At 34.9% G+C, this 12,999-nt stretch overlaps 1 protein-coding gene across 2 annotated transcripts; it reads left to right on the forward strand.

Annotated features, from left to right (window-relative positions):
- Positions 1–1,898: 1,898 nt before the first annotated feature.
- Positions 1,899–12,135, forward strand: LOC126724737 (alpha-dioxygenase 2-like). Of its 2 annotated transcripts, none has more exons than XM_050429109.1 (10): positions 1,899–2,071; positions 2,166–2,426; positions 7,376–7,525; positions 7,955–8,091; positions 8,883–9,096; positions 9,395–9,540; positions 9,783–10,010; positions 11,065–11,267; positions 11,361–11,604; positions 11,706–12,135. In XM_050429109.1, the coding sequence occupies exons 1-10, from the start codon at positions 1,976–1,978 to the stop codon at positions 11,929–11,931; spliced, it is 1,905 nt and encodes a 634-aa protein (XP_050285066.1). In that variant the 5' UTR covers positions 1,899–1,975; the 3' UTR covers positions 11,932–12,135. The 2 variants fall into 2 exon arrangements, with proteins under 2 accessions (XP_050285066.1, XP_050285067.1); XM_050429110.1 differs by having other exon boundaries at positions 7,958–8,091.
- Positions 12,136–12,999: the final 864 nt, after the last annotated feature.

Genomic DNA, 12,999 nt, shown 5'->3' on the forward strand with positions numbered 1-12,999 from the left:
GAGAAATGACTTTGAATCAATACGAAAAGTAAAAGAGTGCTTCACCTCTGGTACCCCTAGTTTGGCTGAAAAAGGCTTGGGATTGGGTTTTGGTGGGTGTTGTGTAGGCTCGGGATTTAAGGGTAAGAAGGGTTGGGTTTGGGTATGACCAGGGATGTACTGACCGAATTGAATTGGCCAGTAGAAGGATTGTGTGAGAGGGCAAGGATATGGGGGAAGGAATTGTTGTGGTGTATGGAAAACATTTTGGGCAAGAGGTAGGTTTGGATATGTCGTTGGTGGATGATGGGTTGGCAGGGAAGAGGGAGAAGTGGTAGTGTATGTGGTGGAGGGAGGGGGTAAGGTGGAGGGGGAAAGTTGGCAGAGGGAGGGGGAAAGGGGAAAGGAGGTGGATGGGTCATTGGGTCAAATTGGTCTAGTCACCATAGGATTTGCCATCTTGCTACAGTGCACTCTCAATTTTGAGAGCGCACTGAAGCTATATCTTATAAAAAAAATATTATTTTAAAACTTTCTCTCTCTTCTTCTCTTTAAAAAACATATTTTACTTTTCCCTTTTTTTATTCTTTCCTTCTTCTTTGTTCAGACCTGTCGTTCCTCTCTTCCCATTTTTTTTTTTTTTTCTCACTCTCTGAAATTGATCACCATATGGCTCCCCGCTTGAAGCTATCTCATGACTTGGATTTGAACCAATGAAGCTACTTCCCTTCCAATTTTTTTTTAGTAGGTTTCAACGGTGGGTCACGATGGCGGTGATTTGTGAGTTTGATTTGGAGGCACGATGGTGAGATTGATGAGTGTGTGGGTTGGATCTTTAGGTTACAATTTTGTTTTAATGGCTGGTTGTTTTTGCTAGATGGTTGTGATTTTGCTTTGTTTTTTTTTTTTTTTTTCTTCCTGCAGTGGGTTAGATCAGCCACCAGTGAGTGATTGGCTAAGATTTTGTTTTTGCAGTGGCTGGTTGTGTTTATGGTGGTTGGTTGTAATTTTGGTGGATGGTTGTGGTTATACTTTAGGTTTTTTTATTTTCTTTTCTTCCTGCAGGTGGTTGTGGTTGCCACGGTGGTACTATGACTTGTGGTGGTGGTGGCTATGGTGGGTTGTGGTTGCTACAATGGTGGTTATGGCAAGTGGAGCGGTGGTAGGGGTGGTGGAGGAGGTGGTTGCTATAGTTTTTTGTGTAATTGTTTATTATTATTTTAATGAGTTGTTTATATTATTTAAATGAAATGGTAAAAAATATAAAAGTTTTAATGTTTGATGTATCTTAAAGTGGGGTGGTATAATATATAAAATAAGTTTTTAAAGTGTTAAATGCTAAAATTTTTAGAATTCTTGAGGGGATGGAAATGCTCTAAGTGAATAATCTTAATTATTCTTCTAATGTTTAAACTCTGCGTAATCTGCAGTACATAAACACTCTTTTCTTCAATGAAATTTGGTTGTTGATTGGGCTATTTTTGAGGTTGTTTGGGCCATTATAAGAGAGGTTTAACTTAATTAGTACCGTAGTTTTTTTCTCTTTGTGATTTTATTAGTATTTAAACAGGATTTTTTTGGAAAAAAACAGCCCTCAAAAATAAATAAATATATATATATTATATAATATTTTCACAACAAATTATAGAGAGTAACTAATAAGTTGATATTAATTTTAATTTTAATTCACAACTTATTTTTTTTTTACTCTTAACAATCAATAACAACCTTCTACTTATAATTCGTTATGAAATTATTATAAAGATAGCATTTATTTTTATCAAAAGGTATTAATGTTTTTGGGTCCAGTTTATATTTTTCAAAATATTTAGTTATTTAACCCAATAATACTTAAAAACAGTAAACACGTGTTACACGTTCTCAAAATACAGGTTTAAAATTCAAAAATCTGATCCCGAGCTCTCAATTATTGTCCTCTCAGTTCAGCTTGAGCAGAACAAGGTTTCTCAAGAAGGAGCATCTTCCACAAAAAGCGATGACAATATTCCATCTTTTTTTGTCACACTTCATCCACCCTCAACTCAAGTATATGGTGGCCAAAATGACTCTCCTGGACACCATATTGTTCTGTGTTAGTGCAATCTCTTTTTCCCTCTTACTATATATGTTGACATATCAGTTACCATATATGTTTGATAACATTTACTATGTTTGATATTAATTAGGTTGTACACCTGGTGGACAAGCTGGACGCATGGCACAGACTACCAGTAATTATTGGAGCTGCTTATCTGGGAATTAGAAGACACTTGCACCAACGTTATAATCTATTGCCGGTCGGAGAAATCAATGGACAGAGATATAACACAGAAGAATTTGCCTATAGGACGGCTGATGGAAAGTGCAATCACCCTAGTGATGATACCATTGGTAGCCAAGGAACCTTTTTGGGTCGAAACATGCCTCCATCATCTTCACCATATGGGGTAAGAGTTCCAAACACCTTAATTAATTAATGATGAAGTTGTAACTTCTAGCTGTTATTTTTGCTTGATTGGGGTGTATTAATTTTATAACTAACAAGATGTCACACAAGAGAACCATTCTCTCTCTCTCACTATCTCACTAATTTACAGTATGCTCCCAAAAAAAAAAAAACCACCTTTCTATCTATCTCTGGATTGGGGAAAAATACACCCTGGTATGCTTCCTCCCCTGAGGGAAGGAAGCATACACCTGTAACAGGGTTCAACTTGACTTGATGAAACCGACCCTATTAAAGTCAACACCCCCAGTCTCTCTCTTGAGGAAGTATAACCCTGTTCGATCAGGAATATACACCCGAAACAGGTGTAGTTTTCCCTCTCTCTTTTTCTCCTCCGGGAAAATTTGTCCACGTGGCTTTAATTCTCATGCTTATGCTGACTTGCCCACAATATTTTAATTTATTCCAAGTCTCTGAAAGAATTAACAGCTGCAAAATTGGACTTTGTGCAAGCCGTATACATAATGAAAAAGTATACCATATTTCGCTAATATTAATTCAATATTTATTTTGGTATTTTATACTCAATAAATGAGTGACATTTGTTTCAAAAAATCACATCAAACTACTTCAATAAATTAATCACAATCTTCTATACTATCGGGAAGATAAATTAATCATTTATTAAAGTAATCTGATGTGATTTTTTTGAAATAAATATCACTTATTTATTGAATAGAAAATACCAAAACATTTGGAGAATTAATATTACTAAAACATGATATAGAGGTCAGGACATGTCCAAATTGGTTTTGGACTTCGTGCGCAACAAATTAATAACACCGACTTGCAACTAGTATTAAATGAGTTGTTATATGGCCACATCTTTTGCAAAACATTTTTATACAACTTACACATTTATTAACGTGTGATTACACATTTACGGACGTGTGATTGGATATGAAAATTAATCCAATAACCAATTTACATATCTACTAATTGTGACAAAGTTTGTCTCTATACTTAAGTATAAATAGGTAGAAGGTGGCGTTCATTTGGAGTGTGCAGAAAAACATCAATCCAACGTAAGTGAGATAGCAAATAAGTGTAAGAGAAAATAAGAAACAAGAATGGTGTGTGGTGTGTGGTGTGTAGTAAAGTGTCTAAAGTGTTTTACGAAAAATGTTAAACGTGCTACAAGTTTTACTACATAAAATTTACAAATTGAGATAACAATTAATGTGATTGGTAAACTTCAATTATTTCATAACCAAATATTTTAATTGTCTCCTCATAATTGGCAACACGTCAGTTTGTAAGTTCAATTTAGTAAAATTTGTAGTAATTGTAGCACTACTAATGTTTTAAGCATCAATAAAATTCTATTTTATTTAGAACTTCTTTATGTACTCTACTTGAGTGTGGTGAGATTTATTACAAGGTATTTACCTTGAAAAGTACTTTCTTTTTTATTGTTAAATTTATTATTCTAATAAAACTTCTATATCAGCAAATCTCAACAATTAGTATCAAAGCTTCCACTAATTTAAGAGACCCAATTCAATTCAGCTCAATATACCTTTGAAAGTTCAAAAACGTGTACAAAAACACTTTTGAACGTTTAGACCCCCAAAAACCAATTTAATCAACACATGCGATATGTTAAACAACTAGTGTGCGGAAACTTAACATATGCTATAACATGGAATTGATTAAACAACTATCTAAGCCACATCAAAATAAACCACAGCAGATTAATGTAAAGGCAGAGATAGAGAGGAAGGAAGATGCAAACACAGCGATAACACCAGATATGTTATCGAAGAGGAAACCGAAGACCTCGGCGAAAAACCTCTCCGCCGCCCTCCAAGCGGTAATCAATCCACTAGAAAATACAGTTGGGATACAAGGACAGCAATAGACCCTCCAAGCCTACTCTACCCAATGCACCTAAGCCCTCCAAGCTTCTTGCTCCAACGAGGTTGCGCCGAACCTTTTTCTTTTCTAGCTTTCCGGATTCCGCTACTTCACCGTAGCATCAACCAATGAATATTGGCTCCTTCCTAACTGCTTCCCAGAACTCCAAACGACTGTCTCACAGGGATGATAATGGTGAGAACCAGGTTTGGTATAAAGGCCTCTCAAGGATTTGACAATGGAGAGGAAGAGAGTGAGGGAATTTGATGAGACTCTAAGGTAGAGATTGTGGGTGAAACAATCTGGTTTTTCTTTAGGGTTTCTCTCTCAAAATTCTCTCTGGAAGCTCTCTTTCAATCGTGGGTTAAAAGGGTATTTATACTGAAGTGGAGTGGAATGCGAAACGTCAGGTTTTTCCAAAACAGGGGTGGCTCGCGGCTTGACCTCGCGGCTTGACTAAGTCGCGAGTTCCAGTCGCGAGTTAACCGTATGGCCAGTTGTCCTGTTTTGTCCTGTAGTGCTCCAGCTAGCATGACTGTTCATCTTCCAGCATGCTTGGCACGTGTGCATCTTCTGGCGGGTTGAAACCGCGAGTCCAGCCGCGAGTCCCAGCCGCGACACTCTGTTTTCTTGCACACTCTTGAGCAATCTTCACACTATCTCACTCACTACCCTTACAACAATCCCACCTAAATACAGGGTTACTAAATGCTGAATTACAAGCAAATTTGGCACGGAATAAAGCCAATTAGATGGTTGAATAAATTCAACCTTACAACCTTGGATTGATTTTTGTGGGTTGATCAATTGGGTTGGGTTGAAATTTTATTTAAGACTTGGGTTGGGTCAAGTTTGGGGATTGTTTTTTCCACTCATCTAATCTAAAGACAACTTATCATATATATTAGGTTATTTTATTATCTCTATTTTAATCTTTTTAGTTTGATATATTTTTGTATTTTGAGAATTAGTTAGGATGAATTCGGAAATTTGGATTACTATAATTCAGGAATATTATGTAAAGGACAAAGTTTGTCTGTAAACTTGGTTGTAGCCTTAAACTACAACTTCCTTTAAAAAAAATTAACATTGCTATATACTTTAAAAATCTAATCATTGGATTACATGTTCTTTACACTCCTAACACACATATCAAATTTTGGGCCAATCAGATGTTTCTTATTATATGATCCATAAACGTTTTTCTTATGCATAATTTTAGACTACAAAAACTTGCAATTTAAACAACTGATTGATAACATAGCTATTGATCTTTGATCTTCTGGAAATTTTGCAAGCACGGAGGATATTAAAACAAAATGCAATCCAATAATGAATTTGTTAAAATCCACATCTAATAAAAAGATATTAAATGAAGTAGTAGCCTTAGGCTACAACCAGGTTTGTAGCCAAACTTTATCCTTATGTAAATTAAAATAATGTATTAAAAAAAGTTCTTAAATAGTTTATGAAAGTCCAAATTTTTATATAGCAAAAAACATGTAAACACAACTTACTGATTCAACCTAATCCAACTTAATTTATGTGGGTTGAGTTGGGTTGGGTTGGTTTCTACACATGTGATACATTTAGGTGGTAGCAAGGTTAAATTAGGTTGAAGAAACCTTCCAACATGATCCATGCACACCACTAATTGAGGCACTCTAAAATTTTAGGGGTGTGAAAAACAAAAAGTTCAATAATATACGCATGGTTCTTCAAGAAATCATATTTCTTTCCAAGCATGAAACCATGATTTCATTTTTAAAACCAAAGTATAAAACAAAAAACTTTTACCTTTTAAGAACAAGAAATATAATAAGATTCAAAACTAAACTAATATATAAAAATTCCAACTATCACTTATTTAATATTAACAAATTATAAATAAAATACAAAAAAAGTTTATAAAATACAACTCAATCACCCATTAAAGTGAAGCACAACCTTAATTTGAATCTCAAAAATTATATATTATTAATTCTATAATAAATTTTGTTGCAATTTCCGTTCAATGTACAAAATCATAGAACCTATTAAAAAAATCACCTTTTATTTTGTTACGAAGCATGGTCTTAACATTATTCATGGCTAGAAAGATCAAAATTTTAGTTGGTTTCCCCGTCTTCTATAAATTAAATAAAATTATATTTTTTATTTAATAATATATCCACTACTCTTGTAACTAAATACTAATTAGAGTTGTCAACTAAATAATTATATGAAAACTCTCCAAACACAAGCAAATCTTTGAAACAAGCCTTAGTCAATTAGTATTATATTTTTTTTTAGAGAGCTTCAACCTATGGTATCTGCTCCTAATAATAACTCTTTATTATTAGACCAAAATACCAATTAGTTTTTAGTGTAGGCAAAAATTGAACCTCAGATCTCTTATTTAACCATCAAAGACTTTACCAGTTGAGCTAACTAGAACTCACAATTAGTATTATATTTTAAGATAAAGTTTGGCTACAAACTTAGTTTTAGTTTCAACAATAAGAAGATGACATGTGTCCAAAATTATACACAATCACATAAGTGTGGTTTAGGAAGTCATGTGCATTGCACATGACATGGACACATGTTATCTTCCTATTATTTGTTGTAACCTCAGGCTACATTTAAGTTTGTAACCAAACTTAGTTCTATATTTCTGTAATCTGTCCAATATTTTGTCTAATGTGTTGCCAAGTATTTATTGTACCCATTGATTTTATGAATTCTGGGCTAAGACAACACCTCATTTTTCTTTTGGCCTAAGAGCAAAACAGCTTACCAGTTAAATGAGTTTGACACCTTCACCCAATCACCCCTAACCGAAACTACCACCTGCCCATATATTCTGAGAATTTATTCATGCGTATCACATGATTGTTTAAATAACACTATTTGGCCTGTATTTTCTATGTTGGAATATGTTCTTTTTTTACTTGTGTCAATTTATGGTATGTTAGTAGGCAACACAGTCCTCTTCTTCACAAGTAATAATGTGCACCATGTTCGTGTATTGTTTCTCATCAATCTCCACAGCTGTTAGAGCCCCATCCAACAGTAGTAGCATCAAAGCTTTTGGCGAGGAAAAAGTTCATAGACAATGGGAAGCAATTCAACATGATAGCCTGCTCATGGATACAGTTCATGATTCATGACTGGGTTGATCATTTGGAGGACACTGAACAGGTTTTAATTTCAATATTGTCTTAATCAAAGTTTGCTTTCTAGCAAAGTGAGTTCAAGCATAACAATAACTAAGTATTAGGATCATCTTCATTTGAAATTGATCCATTTTATGTTTCACATTACATGTGTACACAATCAGATCCAAGAAATAAACTCTTAATCGTGAAATGAACTCTTTCTATTTCAAGCAAAATGGAGAGGATCCTATTCCAATGTGTCATAAACCAATTCGGTCATGTATTATATGCATGTTGACCAATTACAGCCATCCATAATGTTTAACCTTATGATCGTAATTGACAAAGAATATTGCAATATCAAAAGGCCTAATATCTATGGCTCAAACAAATGACTTAAAAATTATAGTTACATGGTTAGAAACATTTTATTTATCGATTAAGATAAATTAATTTTTCATAATTCTTTTAGCAGATAGAGATCAGAGCTCCTGATGAAATTTCAAGTGGGTGTCCCTTAAAGTCTTTCAAGTTTTTTAAGACCAAAAAAGTCTCTATTGATTTGTGTCACCTCAAGAATGGCTCTCCGAATACAAGGACTCCTTGGTTGTAAGTAGTTTTCAAAGTGCTGTCTCTTACTATTATAAGTGCATATAGGTTATAAGAACTCATTCAAATTCATAAGTTTAATAAACATGTTTAAAACAATTTCATATGTGATCCCCTGTCTGAATGCAGAGAAAATGGAGAAGGAGATTTTTATTTTGGAACTAATAGCAACAATTTAGACTCAAGAGGATGTAGGATTGGAAGTTCTCATCTTTCCTCCTATCTCTTTAGTAAACAAACAAAGCATTAGAATAGAATTATCCATATGCAAACAAAACAGCATATTACATGTTCTTATGAATAACTAATAACATTTTATCTTCAAATATTTATCCAAGAAAAAACACTTATTCTTCAAATAATTATATTAGAATGCAAATCCCAAGCTAATTGTTTTAAACAATGTTGCGTGTTACAACTGTCTCCATTTGTTGCCATGGATAACCTACTGAGCAGTACAATATATAACAGTTACTAGAAGGGAGTTTTTAACCTGAGTAAATAAAAAGAATTGAATTTAAAAATAAAAATAAAAGGAACAGAGGGAGGATTTCACCAAAAATTGCTGGGACACCTAATTTTTGGAACTAATTTTCTGTGGCAAGTTTAAAGTTTCTGTTAGGTAGGCTCGTAATCAAGAATGTGGAGTGGGACAATCAACTGGACCTGAGCTTTCGGTTGTATTCCAATTGTCAATACTTTTGTGTTTAACTTGTCTAGGTTTGTAAAATCAAGTCATTAGAAAAGAATGTGTACTTTGTGAGAATGAATTTTTGTTTTTACATGACTAGGGATGGGAGTGTAATTTATGGGAATGACAAGGAGGGCATGAGAAGAGTGAGGACATTCAAAGATGGAAAATTGAAGATCTCAGAAGATGGGCTGCTTCAGCATAATGAGAAAGGCATTCCTATCTCAGGTGATGTTCGAAATTGCTGGGCTGGCTTTTCCCTCCTACAAGCGCTATTTGTCAAAGAGCACAATGCTGTATGTGATATGCTAAAAGTAAGTTATTTTTGTTTTAGTTTATATTCTGTGATTCTTTTTCCCAATGGTGAAGTTGGTGTTATGTACTTGAACATTTCTGGCATCTAATTTGAACGGTTTTGGACCAATTTCGGAAAAATTGCAATATTGCTGCATTAAAATTAAACTGTCATATTTTGTCTGGTTAGCAATTGTAGAATCTTATGCTATAATTTTCCTCATATGGAAGAAATATGTGTGATAATAATGTATGCACTTCATGAATAATATGTATTATGTTCAGTTAATGATTTAGTTTATTGTTCTTTGGTTTTAGGTATATTACCCTGATTTGGATGATGAGCAGCTCTATAGGCACGCAAGATTGGTGACTGCAGCTGTCATTGCTAAAATCAACACCATTGACTGGACCGTTGAACTCCTGAAGACCGATACTCTTCTAGTAGGGATGAGGGTAAACTGGTAAGATAGTTAAGACATATTAAAGAAGTCAATGAAACATAGTGGTCATGTTTAAATAGTGACATTAAATATTTGTTTTAATTTGATGAAGAAATGATAAAAACACAGAGATGCTTTTACAAGTTATGAGAAAAAAGAGAAAATCAGCAAAGATGAGGGTAACATTTAATGCATTTCTAATGCCATTGCTTTCTACTTTACACTTCACTAAAAATCAAATATGTAAACCATGTTTTTTTTAGGTATGGACTTTTGGGGAAGAAATTTAAGGAGTTATTTGGACATATATTGGGATCAATACTGAGTGGATTGGTTGGTCTTAAAAAGCCAACAGATCATGGAGTTCCCTATTCAATAACTGAAGAGTTTGTAAGCGCCTACAGAATGCATTCACTTCTACCTGAAACACTTGTCCTTAGGGACATCATGTCTTCAACTTCAGAAGACAAACATCCTCCCATTCTACATGAGTACTTCCCTTTCTCTCTTCTTATACTGTATTTGCAAATATTAGGCACCAGTATGATGGACATTTTCTTGCCATTTGTTTTCCCACCTTTTATGGGTTTTCTGCATCTTGCTACAAAATTTATAGTTTTCTTTGGAGACATCGGCACAAATGTACTAGGAGCCAAGAACCATGTGTGCAGGGGCAGAATCAGAATTACAGAATTGGAGATTAAATTAGAGAGAACATTATTTATAATTTAAGATCATAAGGTTAAATGTGTAATAGATGCTCTTCTTTTTCTTTTTATTTTTCTTTTGGGGGTGGGGGTGGGGGTGGTGGACATCCATATATGCTGTTAAGGGGAAATTATTATGTACTCTCAGAATACCATAAATGCGTACTCCCTCCTCTCACATTTTTTTTGAGGTTCTATTAATTAAATTCATGGTGAGACCCACCATTTATGTGAGAGGAAAGAATACGCATTTACAGTACTTCAGAAGTACCTAATAATTTTCCACTATTAAGAATGAAAGGACAAGGAGACTAAGAATCGTTATACAAGAGAAATCCTTTATATAGGCACAATAGGTATGGAGAACAAGTACAATGAGTCTAGGGCAAGTACAATTCAATGGGTCCAAGCCCTGTCGGCTAATAGACTAGCATATTCTACAAAAAAAATATGGCCTTAAATGTTAGTAAAACTAAGAACATTTCAAGGCTCCCAAGCTCCAGCATAGTACAACTTGCAGTATTGATGGAGGAGAGATGTGTTTTATTGGTAGTGGTTGCATATGGTGTTGATCTTGTGCTAGTATTTCCATTTTATAACTCATTAATTATTATTTTTCTGATTGTGTTGTTAAAGATGTGGGGGTGAAAAACAAAGGCTTTCATATGTAAAAATAGTGTTTCATTTTCCTCAACTTAGGAAGCAACATTGCAATTTTTTTTATTACAACAGAATAATGTTTAGAATTAATTTTCAAAAGGAAAGTAGTTTGAGATACTAATTAAATGTTACCTTGCTAGAAACTCTACATGACTAATTGTAGGGATTATGAATCCAGGGTGCCTATGAGGGAATTGGTGGGTATTGAAGGAGAGAGAAAACTGTCAACAATTGGAATGGAGCAAATGTTGGTATCATTGGGTCATCAGTCTTGTGGGGCGCTCACATTATGGAACTATCCATCATGGATGAGGAACCTTGTAGCCCATGATATTAATGGAGAAGATAGACCAGATCCTGTTGATATGGCCAGCTTGGAAAGTATATCATCTCATTCTTCAATTTCTATTTACAACTCTCATTTTATTTCCACTTTCATAGTCCAAATCTAATTTTACAATGCTGGACCATTAGTTTATAGAGATAGAGAGAGGGAAGTTCCTAGGTACAATGAGTTCCGGAGGAACTTGATGATGATTCCTATTAGCAAGTGGGGAGATTTGACGGATGATGAAGAAGTCATTGAAGCTCTCTATGATGTGTATGGAGATGATGTGGAGAAGCTAGACTTGCAAGTTGGCTTAATGGCAGAGAAGAAGATCAAAGGCTTTGCAATCAGTGAGACTGCTTTCTTTCTCTTCATACTAACTGCTTCAAGGTATGCTCAATGTCATACTAAGAATAAGATTAAAATTTTGATTTTTTTTTTTTTTTCTTAGAGTGCACTAATGCTTCGTTTTGTATGATGATGTTGTTTAGGAGGCTAGAAGCTGATCGCTTTTTCACGTCCAGTTTCAACTCCAAAACATACACACAAAAAGGCCTAGAATGGGTTAACAAGACTGAGACTTTGAAGGATGTGATTGATCGGCATTTCCCTGAAATGACAAGGAAATGGATGACATGTTCAAGTGCATTCTCAATGTGGGATTCAATGCCAAATCCAGTGAATTACATACCCCTGTACCTGCGACTATCCACCTAATATTCATCTACTTAGTACTTCCAATAAGTACAGATATCTGGTTGTACGCCATTTTATTATAGAGTTTAGTATTAGCTCAAATAAATTGGTATATACTAAACAGAAGTATGTGTAATCATATGCCAGTGAAATTGTCGTATGAAATGTTATTTTAATACATCTGTTAAGAATTTAAAGTGAGAGAGAAAGACTGAATAGTCTGTATATTCTGGGTAAAATAATAATGTACAATAGAGAGTCTTATATAGGTTAGGTATGTGTACAGTACAAGTAATATGAGTAAACTACAAGTACAGTATATTGGGCTAAGCCCAATGGGCTAATCTAGTCTAAGCTATACACTAACATCCCCCTTCAAACTCGAGGTGGTAAGGAGGAAGCCAACTGGAGTTTGGATATAAGATCTTGAAAACAATCATGCGAGTGAGTCTTGGTGAAGATATCAACAGGCTAGTCAACAGAGGAGATGGAGAACAACATGAGATTGCCTTTCTTGAAATGATGGCAAGTGATGTGGCAGTCGATCTCAATGTGCTTGGTGCGTTCATGGAAAACATCATTATGAGCAATGTAGATAGCACTACGATTGTCACAATAAAGTGAAGTGGCAGTGGGCTGTAGAGCATCCATGTTAGCTAAAAGCCAGCGAAGCCAGACAAGCTCGTAGGTGGTGTCAGAAAGGGCACGATACTCAACCTTAGTACTGGAACCAGAAACCACATCTTGCTTCTTGCTACGCCATGAGACATGATAAGTACCCAACAGGAAACAGAAACCTATAATGGAGTATCGATCAGTCGGATCACCTGTCCAGTCCGCATTTGAATAAGCATGAAGCTCAAGAGAAGACCAAAAGGAGTAGTGGAGACCATGATAAAGTGTGCCCTTGACATATCGGAGAATCTGAAGAACGGCAGCATAGTGGACAGAACGAGGGGCATCCATGAAGTTACTAACCATACCCACGACATGTGAAATATTTGGACGAGTAACAGTGAGATAGATTTGACTACCAATCAACTGACGATAGCAAGTAGCATCAAATATAGGTTCACCATCCAAGAGTGT

The sequence above is a fragment of the Quercus robur genome, chromosome 5, assembly GCF_932294415.1.
Source record: "Quercus robur chromosome 5, dhQueRobu3.1, whole genome shotgun sequence".
NCBI lineage: Eukaryota > Viridiplantae > Streptophyta > Magnoliopsida > Fagales > Fagaceae > Quercus > Quercus robur.